At 48.7% G+C, this 13155-nt stretch overlaps 1 protein-coding gene across 1 annotated transcript in view; it reads left to right on the top strand.

Moving 5' to 3' along the window:
* Window positions 1–13155, top strand: part of USP9X (ubiquitin specific peptidase 9 X-linked) — a 723495-nt gene that overhangs the window by 589215 nt on the left and 121125 nt on the right. Inside the window, 1 exon segment of the mRNA XM_029603145.1 lies at window positions 9291–9476. Coding sequence (XP_029459005.1) covers window positions 9291–9476 — 186 coding nt within the window.

The following is a 13155-nucleotide window of genomic DNA, read 5'->3' as shown; positions in this document are numbered from 1 at the left end:
TCCTCAATTAGCATTCAAGATGTGTTTTTTGGGTTTATTTTAGCCCTTTGTCTGGCCTGGCTCTTCTCCAGGCTAGACCACTCCCATTTCCAAAGATCTATTGAACCAGTCTTTCAGCAGACTGGCCACCACATCTCTGAGCTCCCTCAGTATCCTGGGATGTACTTCATTCAGCCCCATGGCTTTGTCCACTTTCAGTTTACCTAATTCTTCCCATACATTCTCTTCTGTTCACGGAGTTTCATCTAACCCATCCAAAACTACGGTCTTGTCATCCAGCAACGGTGCTTCTCCCAGGGTCATATTTAGTGAACACTGAACTGAAGTATTTGTTTAATATTTCTGCCATTTCTTCATGTTTATGTTTATTAAGTTTTGTATACCGTTTTCTTAGTCAGGATCTTCACAACGGTTTACAGTCAATGTGGAAGCAAGAAAATACAATAATTCAATTAAAAGAGATTACAAATATTTAAATAGTTAAAAATTAAGAACAGATATAAAATAAAAAACTTAAGGATCATCATAAGAGCATAATAAGAAAAACAATTATAAATATAATATAAATATCATAAAAGCCTAAAATTGATCTACACATTGCTTCTTATCACCTTGGAATTTCACTATACCTCTTAGTCTCCCTTCTTTCTCCGATTTATTTGAAAAAGGTTTTTACACCCTCTTTACCTATCTTTCAATCCTTTCCTCCGCTTGATTTTTTTGCTTTCCTTTTTTCTTTCTTATTCTCACTCAGTTTCACCAGGTATTCTTCCTATGTTCCTCTTTTTGGGATCCTTTATACTTCAAAACTGTTCTTTTCACATTTATTTTTTTCAACCACCTCCTTTGAGAACCAGATTGGTTTTTCCTTTTACTCTTGGTTACTTTTCTAACATATAGATTTGTTGCTTTTGTAATAGCTCCTTTTAATTTGATCCACTGTTGTTCCACCTCACCCATTATCTTCAGTCCTCCAGTTCTTCCTCCATGTACATCCCAATTTTGACAAAGTCTGTATTTATGAAATTCAAAACTGGTGTTCATGCAACTTCTCTGTATCTTATTTGCGATATCATACCATACCGTCTGATCACTAGTGCTCAGGTGGGCACTTACTTACTCGAACATTAGAGACATTATCCCCATTTGTGAGCACGAGGTTGATTATCACACAGTTGAGATTACTTGCAGGAAAAAACTTAAGGGCTCTAATTCAAATGTAGCATGCCTCTTCCTAATACTAGACAGCCAAGGAAGTTTTATTCTCCTAGGACAAGCTGGATGGTAGTCCTCACATGTGGGTGACATCATCAGATGGAGCCGCATGTCCATGCAAGGTCCCCCTTCAGTCTCTTCTTTTCCGCAGTGCAGTAGCCTCATGGTTGTGAGCTCCAAACCCTTGAAAGCATTTTTCCTGGTTTTTCGGGGGGTTTTCTGCGTCTGGTCCCCCTTTGCGATCAGTTCCTCTGGTAGGTATCCTTGGCTTTTGCCGTTGTTGTTCGCAGTCAATTCCCGATTCCCACTTTTGGGTCTCCGTCGGTCATTGACTGCGCGCCGGCCTCTCTTTTTCGATGGCGTCATCGGGTTTTCGACGTGCCCCTAGTACCCGTGGACCATGTCTATCACGGATTTGCATTAGGTGTGTATCCTCTACTGGGGGCCTCACACGATGTCCATGGGTGTCGTTTGTGCGATCAAATGACCCCCAAAGGGCATCGTGCACACCTGGATAAAATGGAGAAGCTTTTTGATCTCCAAAACCCTCCGCTTTGGTGTCTGTATCCTCCACACCTAAGAACCTTAGGGAACCTTCCCAGTCTCTTCCCCTGGCGGACCCGCTCTCCAGTACCCCTAAGGATCGCAGAGGGAGATTGATCCTCTGTGTTCTCTCCTCTCCCCCTAACCTCTGGGTCGTCATCGTCCTAGGCACTGGGGAAAGACCGGGCCGGGCACCGGAAACCCAGAAAGCATAGACACCGGTCACTATCCTGAAATGGCTCTGGTTCCGGAGCAGCATCGGCGGCTGCCGAGCCGCCATCAAAGTGGCACCTGCCACCGAGGCCCCATCCTCCGGTGCCCCTGGTAGCTCGAGGCATTCCCCACCAGCAACTGTGCTGGGCGCTGTGCTCCCTCGTGATCCCTCTGAGGGGTGCCAGCGACGCCTCGTCCCCCTCCATCAATCCTTACTACTCAGGAGGAGCTGGACCACAGGGTGCAATTGGCAGTGCTCAAAACGCTTCAGAGAGTCGAGCTGCCAGCACCACTGGCCCCCATACCGATGCCTGAGCCTCCGCCTTCTCTGCTCGTGCCCCTGCTGGAGCGTCTGGACGTCCTTCATGGCGCCCTACTGACGCAACCAGTCCCCAAGAGGCCTCTGATGTCTCCTCGACCACCTACGCCCTCCACCGGAGTGATACCGATTCCCGGATTCTCCAAGGGAGGATGAGGTCTCGGGGACCAGGCGCCCATGCCCATGGTTCCCCGTACCATGGCCGATGCGCCCCTCAATGCCCAAGGGTCCGTCAGTGCCCCCACGGCCCTCGTTGCCTTTGGGACCCAGGCCTAGCACCCCTCCCAGTTCCCACCCTCGGCGTCCGGATCCTAGCGATGAGAAGGGCCCCTATGACCCATGGCGCGATGACTCCTCGGACACGCCTTCCAAGTTCTCTGATGGACCCCTTTCTCAGAGCCTTCCCCTCCGGAGGAGCAGTGTCTATCTTCACCCGACGACCTGTCATTCGCCAGCTTTGTAAGGGCCATGGCTGAGGCCATCCCTTTCCAGCTCCTTTCTGAGGAAGATACCTGTCACAAGATACTGAGGTCCTCCAGTTCATCGATGCCCCAAAAAAGATCATGGCGGTGCTGGTCCACGACATCTTTAAGGAGCTTCGGGTGGTAACACCCAGTGTCAATTGCCCCGGTGAACAGGAAAGCTAATGCGACTAATCTGGTTCAATAGGCCGTGGGCTTTGAACGGTGACACTTACCCCAACAGACTGTGGTGGTGGAGTCTGCACTGAAAAAGGCCAGACGCTCCTGGACACATGCTTCTGCCCCCCCAGGGCGCGAATACAGGGAGCTCAATGGCATAGGGAGGAAAATGTTCCAGGGGGCTATGCTGGTGGCCCATATTGCGGCCTACCAGCTGTACATGACCCAATACGACCACAATTTATGGAAGCAGGTCCAAGAGTTTGCGGAAGGCCTTCCCTAGCAACAGCAAGAGTCCCTTGCAAACATTGCCACGCTGGGACTAGTCGGGTAAACACGAGGTCAGATCTACCTATGAAGTTTTCGAAACCGCTGCCCGCCTAGCTGCTGGAGGTGTTGGTGCCAGACAGCTGGCGTGGCGCCGGGCCTCTGATCTCCGACCGGAGGTTCAGGACAGACTTGCGGTCCTCCCCTGTACAGAAGAGAACCTGTTTGGGGACAAGGTGAAAGAGGTCATGGCGCAGCTGAAAGATCAAAATAGATGAAATCCAGCTATAAGTAAACTGACAGGGAAACCAATAATTTTTGACTTTGTAGTGACCTCATATTGTGCCGCTAGGGACTACGAGCTTTTTAATTGAAGCTCTAGAAGGCGCTGGGGCTTTTCTAATCATTGGTCACGGAAAGTTGGTGATTCTTCAATAAGATGCTATCATGTACATATTCAAATATTAGGCTAAAGTCCACCTTTTGGTCGAGTGTCTAATAAAGCTTTGTTATCAGTCTGTGGGTAGTCCACAATCAGGTCTAAACATGGAGGCGCATGATGTTGTTCATCTGTTAAAGGGTTCTTTCGCACATTTTTTCAGGTTGTTCACCAGTCGTTATTAACCGGCTTCAAGCATTTTTCTGTTTCCCTGAAGGCGTGTCCTCCGAAACATTGTACAGTGTCGGACAGAACAAGACATCTTATCAAAAAAAGCCCGGCACAACCTGATTGTAACATAAAGCTTTATTAGACACTCATAAGAAACATAGGAAAATGCCATACTGGATCAGACCAAGGGTCCATCAAGCCCAGTATCCTGTTTCCAACAGTGGCCAATCCAGGCCATAAGAACCTGGCACGTACCCAAAAACTAAGTCTATTCCATGTTACCATTGCTAATGGCAGTGGCTATTCTCTAAGTGAACTTAATAGCAGGTAATGGACTTCTCCTCCAAGAACTTATCCAATCCTTTTTTAAACATCGCTATACTAACTGCACTAACCGCATCCTCTGGCAACAAATTTAATTGTGCGTTGAGTAAAAAAGAACTTTCTCCGATTAGTTTTAAATGTGCCCCATGCTAACTTCATGGAGTATCTCCTAGTCTTTCTACTATCCGAAAGAGTAAATAACCGATTCACATCTACCCGTTCTAGACCTCTCATAATTTTAAACATCTCTATCATATCCCCCCTCAGCCGTCTCTTCTCCAAGCTGAAAAGTCCTAACCTCTTTAGTCTTTCCTCATAGGGGAGTTGTTCCATTCCCCTTATCATTTTGGTAGCCCTTCTCTGTACCTTCTCCATCGCAATTATATCTTTTTTGAGATGCGGCGACCAAAAGGTGAACTTTAGCCTAATGTTTGAATGTGTGCATGATAGCTTCTTATTGAAGAATCACCGACTTTCCGTGACCAATGATTAGAAAAGCCCTAGCGCCTTCTAGAGCTTCATTTAAAAAACTCATAGCCCCTAGCGGCACGATATGAGGTCACTACAAAGTCAAAAATTATTGGTTTCCCTGTCAGTTTACTTATAGCTGGATTTCATATATTTTGATATTTCAGCTGTGCCATGACCTCTTTCACCTTGTCCCCAAACAGGTTCTCTTTTGTACAGGTGAGGACCGCAAGTCTGTCCTGAACCTCTGGTCGGAGATCAGAGGCCTGGCGCCACGCCAGCTGTCTGGCACCAACACCTCCAGCAGCTAGGCAGGCAGCGGTTTCGAAAACTTCATAGGTAGATCTGACTTCGTGTTTACCCGCCTCTAGTCCCAGCGTGGCAATGTCTGCGAGGGACTCTTGCTGTTGCTAGGGAAGGCCCTTCGCAAACTCTTGGACCTGCTTTCCCTGTTAGTTTACTTATAGCTGGATTTCATATATTTTGCTATTTATTATTTTCCAGCCTTTACTGGATTTCAAGTATTTTGCAGCTGAAAGATCAGCATGATACTCTTCAGCATCTCTCCACTAGCCCCTCAGCATGCCCCATCCGCTGGTTTTTGACTGGCGGCGAGGGGGCATGAGCCAGACGCCGGTTCCCCTGGTGGTCGATCCCCCAGTCGATGGCAAGCTACTTTGCTTTACCCACCGTTGGGAAGCGATCACTTCGGACCGCTGGGTCCTCTCCATTATCTGCCAAGGCTACTGCTGAACTTCAGCAGATTCCCAGAAACCGCTCCCCCATGTCCATCATGGGGTACACCCACCCACCAGGTCATCCTTCAATTGGAGCTTTCCGCCCTAATAGCGATAGATGCAGTAGAACTGGTTCCCAATGAGCCGTGGGATCACGGCTTCTACTTGCGGGTACTTCCTCATTCCAAAGAGGAATGGTGGTTTATGCCCCATTCTCGACCTCAGGGCGTTAAACCGATTTCTCATAAGAGAGAAATTCAAGATGGTCTCTCTGGACACGCTGATCACGCTTCTCAGAGGAGACTGGTTCTGCTTTCTGGACTTAAAGGAGACTTACGCCCATATTGTAATTGTCCCCAACCACAGGAAGTACCTCTGCTTCCTGGTGGGGACGGCACATTTTCAGTACAAAGTGCTGCCCTTTGGGCTGGCTTCAGCCCCACATGTCTTCACGAAATGCTTGGCGTTGATGGCTGCCTACCTCAGGCATCGCGCAGTCCACGTCTTTCCGTACCTGGACCAACTGGCTACTCCGGGGCCCTGATGCTCTGGCCTTGATGGTGCAGGCCTTACAGACCTTGGGATTCGTTATCAACTTCCCCAAGTCACATCTCAATCCGTCTCTACGAATGGACATTATCGGCACCAGGTTGGATACAGCACAAGCAAAAGCTTTTCTGCCCAGGAATCGAGTGGTTGCCCTCTCCTCACTGGCTACCCTTGTTTGCAACAGAAAGAATGTGCTGGCCCGTCTCCTGCTCCGCCTGCTGGACCACATACTGACCTCGATCCATGTGACCCCCCCTTGGCCAGCTTTCGCATGAGGAACCCGCAGTGGGCCTTGCAGTTCCAGAGGCGGCAAGCTTCCCATAATCTGGAGGCGCTGGTGATGGTCACGGACCCTCTTCGTCTCTCCTTGACCTGGTGGGAGGCCCTATCCAATCTGGAAATCGGACTCCCATTCCAGCCCACGCCACCCCAGATAATCCTCACCACCGATGCCTCGCCTCAGGGGTGGGGGGCCCACAAAGATGGTCTGCATACCCAGGGCCTTTGGACTGCGGCCAGATAAATTTCCTAGAGCTGCGAGTGACCTGGTACACCTTGTGGGCCTTCCAGCACAGGCTGTCCTTACCAGAACGGACAACCAGGTGGTGATGTGGTACATCAAAAAGCAGGGCAGCACAGGCTTCTTCTCCTTCTGCCAGGAAGCGATACAGGTCTGGGATTGGGCCCTCTCCAGGGGGATGTATCTACGGGCCACCTACCTGCCGGGCCACCTGAACATGCTGACAGACCGCCTCAGCCAGTCCTTCCAGCCACACAAGTGGTCCCTGAACCCGGCAGTGGCAGCCGATCTATTCCGTTGCTTGGGCACGCTGGCCAAGGTGACAAAGCTGTAAGAGGACTGGGGGACCATGATCTTTGTGGCACCCTCCTGGCCAAGGCAAGTGTGGTTTTCTCTGCTCCAGGACATGAGCGCACCGGTTCCGCTGGGATGGCTCCCGACCTGTTGCAGAACCAGGGCACCATGTGCCACCCAAACCTCCAGGCCCTCATGGCATGGATGTTGAGCGCATGATCCTCCAGCCCTTACAGCTCTCGGATGGTGTTTCCAGGGTCTTGATTGAATCCCGGAAACCTTCCACCTAGAGATCTTACAGCTCAAAGTGGAAGCGTTTCTCCACCTGGTGCGATGGCCACGGACTGGACCCTTTCTCCTGTATGCTCCCACGCCTGCTGGATTATCTGTGGCACCTGTCCGAGTCCGGCCTCCAGACCTGCTCGGTCTGAATGCACCTCGGTGCCTACCACCAGGGGGTCGCTGGGGTGCCCATTTCAGTCCAGCCACTGGTCGGGCAGTTCATGTGGGGCCTGGTTCAACTGAAGCCCCTGCTTCGCCCGCCAGCAACCCCATGGGATCTCAACGTTGTCCTTGCGGCATCCGTTGGAGCTTCTCAAATCCTGTGACCTGAGGTTCCTCACCTGGAAAGTTATGTTCCTGGTGGCGATCACTTCCCTGGCAGGGTCAGTGAGATCCAGGCCCTGGTTACGTACGCCCCCTACACGAAATTCTTCCATGAGCATGTGGTGCTGCACATGCATCCAAAATTTCTGCCGAAGGTGGTGACTGCTTTCCACATCAACCAGTCAATCATTCTTCCCACGACCTCATTCTCACCCGAGGGAACGTGCTCTTCACACCCTGGACTGCAAGCGGGCGCTCGCTTTTTACTTGGACCATACAGCGAGTCATAGACAATCTTCCCAGCTCTTTTTGTCTTTTGACACCAATAGACTGGAAGCAGTAGTGGGGAAGCAGATCCTATCCAACTGGCTAGCAGATGGCCTGCCTGCTTGTAGAAGGCAATGCATCCAGCTGGCAGGCAGGGTGAAAGCTCACTCTGTGCAGGTTATGGCGGCGACAGTGGCCCATCTGCATGTGGTCCCTGTCGCCAAAATCTGCAGGGCCGCAACCTTGAGTTCTCTCCACACATTCGCAATTGTGTGGAGAGAACTCAAGGTCGCTGCCCTGGATAGTCGCCAGGACAGCACTTTAGGCCAGTCTGTCTTCTGCAACCTATTCCAGCCTTGAGCTCAACTGTTTTCATCATACTCTCTGTGGGGCCAGACTGTCCCTGGTTTTTCCCACAGTACCGCAGTTGTGCCCATTGGCACCTTGTTCGGCTACTGTGGGCCCCTCTGATCGCAGGGGGTGGTCTGGAGCTCTGTAATCACCCACATGTGAGGACTACCATCCTGCTTGTCTTAGGAGAAAGCGCAGTTGCTTACCTGTAACAGGTGTTTCTCCTAGGACAGCAAGATGTTAGTCCTCAGGAATCCCACCCACCTCCCCATGATGTTGGATTCACCTTCGGTTTGTTATGTTCTTTTTATCAGTCATATTTTTGCTATGTTACGAGACTGAAGGGCGACCTCGTGTGGACGCACGGGCAGCAGCAGGCTGGGCATGCTCAGTCTGCCAGTCAAAGTTTCTAGAAACTAACAAAGTTTTCCGTGCCAGGCTTCATCTGATGATGTCACCCAAATGGGAGGACTAACATCCTGCTGTCCTAGGAGAACACCTGTTACAGGTAAGCAACTGCACTTTTCAGAACTACAAAAATATTGTTTCTAATCAAGCACTTTTTGCTACCTTTCTCTCTGTTTTCTTTTTAAAACAACTCCCACACAAAGCACACAGGTACAAAAATACAAGCTTTATACTTTCCCCAAGAACTTTTGGAAAAAGAGCACAGACTTAGCCACTGGTCAGTTGGAACACACTTATCCTTAGAGATCTGGAAACAAATGGATAGTGCATGAGAACTGCGTTAAAATGACCCTGCATATTTGCAATTTTTGCACTTGAGAATGTTATTTAGGAAAATGTTTTCATATTTCAGAGAGGAGAGGGAACTATTTGTGATTTTGATTTCCCCCTCTCCCACACCCCAAGTTAAACTACCAAGTCTGTAAACTCTGAGGGTGGTTCTTGTTTGGATTAGAGCTGTATTGTAACAGGGTGGAAAGGAGAGAACAGATAATAAAAACAGACCAGTGGCCCAGCAATAAGCAGTTCTTTTCTTTGCTCAAACTCCCATTTCTTTAGCTGAGTTAGGCCCATCAGATGTCAAGATATTACCCTTACTGTAAGTTCACATGGCAGGCCAGATTTCAAGACTTAGCCCATACATGGATGTTGAAGTGAAAAAAGGAATGTACTGGGAGTCACAGGATAAGAGGCAGCAAAAGTAGATAGGCAGGAGCTAAGAACCTCTTTTAGATCAACTGTATCTTTACGATGTACTATTACGGATTTCAAAAAAGAAATTGTGTTCAAAGGCATGAAGTAAGAAAAAGGGGGGGAATTGAGCAATAGTAGCTGATAGTAAAAGGAAAACTTTTTTTATGCTGTTTTTAATATGCTTTCTCTTTCATTTCTTGTGAAGGTGTGTCCGAAAAGACTCAGCTCTTGAAACTAAATGTGCCTACAACATTTATGCTAGTAGCTCTTGATGAAGGCCCGGGTCCTCCAATCAAATACCAGTATGCTGAGTTGGGCAAATTATACACTGTAGTGTCACAGCTAATCCGTTGTTGCGATGTATCATCGCGTATGCAGTCCTCTATCAATGGTACAGTATACACACATCATGTATTATAAATGTTCGAGAGAGACTAGACCTGAAGAAAAAAATGTCTGCAATGTTCCTTGGTTCTGCTTTTTTTGAATCTGGGGGCGCACAGAATGGTTGAGCCTTTCTCTGGGGATTGAGATCCACACACTGACTTTACTGTAGTAGTGTAATGCTAGAAGGCTGGGAATTGAAAAGGGGTCAAAAAATAGTTTGATTCTTAAAAACTTTTTTAGGTTGATATGTAAACTGTATAATATACATTTAGCTAGTAAAACTGACAATGGATGTATTTGGCTCATGATACATTATATTAAGTTATACAGTTTAGAATGTGTACCATTACTTGTTGGGATGGTGCTCTTTTTTTTTTTTATTTATGTAATGGATGTTTTGTACAAATACATGAACCAACTGACTAATAAAAGGTAAAACTATTGCAATATTAAAAATTCAGTTGATAATCCATGTTATAGAGATTATAATTATCTCAGAAAACTAGTTCACACGAGTCGTACTTGGCACTAAATGGATGTAGCACGTTGGCTTCCCTCAAGTTCGTTTGTCCACCAAGAACATCAGACATCACCTTTCTTCTATGGCTACCCAGAACTTAAGAAACTGACTTTTTTTCTTTTCTTCAGGTTCTTTTCCTTCGGATCTCCTAGGCTGGCCTATTTTTTATTTTTTTTAGGCAGCTGAAATTGCCTGCTTTTATTTAGTATGGCTGAACCAACTGGCCAAAATTCTTTTCTCTTTGGACTCTTTGGCAAGGGAAAGGTTTTTTGATTTAGCCTGGTCTGTCTTTCTCAGTGTCCCCAAGAAGCAAGCCGGTACCTTCAAGTTGTGTCGTGAATGCAAACAGATGGTGTCCATTAATGATGAACAAATAGTTTGCTACACGTGTCTGGGACAAGGCCACAATGCCTTTTACTCTGGTATTTGCACAAAGATGTCACCCAGAATGGTTCAGGCCTGGAAGTAGAGGCTTCAAATTTTGCTTGGTGATGAGCTAAAGTCCAGCTGTTTGAAACTAATGTTGAAGGTTTGACCCAAGGACTACTGAGCCACTTTGAGCACTGATGGCTCAGGCCATACCCAAGAAACCCTCAACTCTTCGATTCCATTCAAGGCTAGAGTTGAGAAATTTCATTACCCCAACTGAAGCGCCAAGACCACAACTCTGAGCACTCAAGCAAGGAACTGAAAAGAGTCTGTGTTCCTTGTACGTACCCGGATCAGTCCAGACCGTAGGTTATGTCCCCGTTCCAGCAGATGGAGTCAGAGCAAAAACTGAAAGGGCACCCTCTCATAAGCTGGTGTGCCCTCTGCATCCCTTCAGTATTTTCTCTGACTCCAGCAGATGAGGATTGCACCTGCTGTTCCCCCTTATCGTTCAAGAGAATAGTTTGACTTTCATTATTTCTTTTCTCTTCTTTTGGATGGATCAAACTTAAAAAAAAAAAAAAAAAAAAAAAAGTATTATTTGGGAAAGAAATTTTTTTTGCTGAGGAAAGCTGTTTCCCTTAATTTCCTCCTCAGAGCTTACTACAGCTGCAGCTTGCAGACTGATCTGTTAGTGCCGTTTAGCCTACCAATTTCTTTTCTTTTCTTTCTTATTTTAGGGTAAGTTCTCTGTAGTTTTTCTTTTCTTACATGTCTTTACTGCCTATTTAGGGGTGTAAGTTGGTGGTCCAACCTCTCCCCTGCTTGCACGACCCTGAGAAACCATTTTCCTCTGGGCAGCACAGACAGAGACGCGGCATCCCTCTGTCCTCACCAGAAAAAAAAAAAAGTTAAAAGGGATTTGACTCTCTGGATCGGTTCGGTGCCTTCCTAATAGCAAAAGAGCTGTCCGTTTGCCTGGTTCAGCAGCAAGCAGCCTTCGGGGGTGAAATCTACTTCTTGTGACTTACCAAAAGTTCCCCCCCATGCCACGGCTGACGTGATGTTCCGCCTGTGGAGAGCCCGGTTTGCGGCTCTCCCGAGAAGGGCTCTGTGCGAGGTGTCTCCCCGGGGGTGGGGTGGGGGGGAAGGAACCTCGAGTCCAGGGGCACGCTCTTCTTCATGCAGCCATGCGCGCCTGCCTTCAGGGAGGTCAGCCCCATTCCCGGGCAACGCGGGAGCAGTGACCATTTTGTCTGCAGGGTCGGCTGCTCCACCGCAGTCAGATGCTGCAGACCTCGGCCGTTCTCCCTCCCCACCGATTCTTACTCCGGTCCACCTCCTAGATGCTTAGGCACCTCCGGGGGACTCCCCTTCCGTGCCCCCCCCACCCCCGGTCCTCTACCTGAGCCATTTTCTGCAGAGTTTATTATCTTAATGCATAATGCTTATCTGGCTAGACAGTCAGCAGCAGGATCCGGTGTTCGCCCCTCCACCATCCAAAGTGCTCAGATTGGGGGATACCATAGCTGCCCCGCCCTCAGGGTGCTACAGGAGCAGGACTTCCCCAGGGGCCAGGAGGCTTACTTCCCCAAGAGCCAGGAAGCTCTCAAGGGCCCTCCCGAGTTCGGGTGGTTTCCCATTCAGTTGCCCCGGTCTCGACCCCTCCTCAGGTCCCTGTCAGTGACCCAGATCTGGATGATCCAGGGACCTATATGCAAATGGAGGGAGATGATCCCCGAGTCCTGCGGCTCTTTCAGCGGGATGAATTGGACCCTCTTATTCCACATGTCTTGGCCGAATTGGATATTGACCCCTCTTCAGAGACCCTGGGTCTTCAGAAGGTGCACTCTCCTTTTTGCAGCAAGGCTTGGATAAAGGACTGGCCTACAATTCCCTGAGGGGTTCAGGTGGCTGCACTGGGGCCCTGGTCCCCTCGCCTGGAGGGAGCTCCTCTTTCTTCTCATCCTGACATAGTCTGATTTTTGAAGGGGGTGAAGCATGTCAAGCCACCGGTCCATTCAGTGGCACCCTTGTGGGACTTAAATCTGGTATTTCGCATTCTGGGCGGACCGCCTTTCGAACCCTTAAAGAGAGCTTCCCTCAAGGATCTCACTTTCAAGGCCGTATTTTTGGTATCTATTTGCTCTGCCCGCAGGATTTCGGAGATCCAAGCGTTGTCATGCCAAGAGCTCTACCTCCGTTTCACAGATTCCTGAGTTTCTTTGACCACAGTGCCATCCTTTTTACCTAAGGTCGACTTGGCCTTCCATTTGAATCAGTCGGTGGAGCTGCCCTCCTTCTCTGACGAGGATTCCAGAGATCTTCAGCGACTGGATGTCAAGCTTGTCCTTATTTGATACCTGGAGGTGACGAATGATTTTCGATTATCGGACCATCTGTTTGTCTTGTGGAGCGGTCCCAAAAGAGGATACAAGGCGTCTAAAACCACCATTGGCGTTGGCTAAAGGAAGCAATCTCGTCAGCGTATATTGGAGCGGGGCGTTCTCCTCCGGAGGGCATCAGGGCTCATTCGCTCCGTGCACAAGTGGCTTCTTGGGCAGAGAGCCAAGCGGTCTCCCCGCAGGAGATATGTAGAGTGGCTACTTGGAAGTCGTTGCATACTTTTGCGCGCCACTACCAGTTGAATCTCCAAGTACCGGTCTTTGGCTCCTTTGATGCTCATGTAATTCGAACTGGGCTATCAGGGGCCCACCTGATAGAGAAGCTTTGGTACATCCCACGGTCTGGACTGATCCGGGTACGTACAGGGAAAAGGAAATTATTCCTTACC

This window comes from Rhinatrema bivittatum, chromosome 5 (assembly GCF_901001135.1).
Source record: "Rhinatrema bivittatum chromosome 5, aRhiBiv1.1, whole genome shotgun sequence".
Lineage (NCBI taxonomy): Eukaryota > Metazoa > Chordata > Amphibia > Gymnophiona > Rhinatrematidae > Rhinatrema > Rhinatrema bivittatum.
This window is presented reverse-complemented; position numbering and strand designations above follow the sequence as displayed.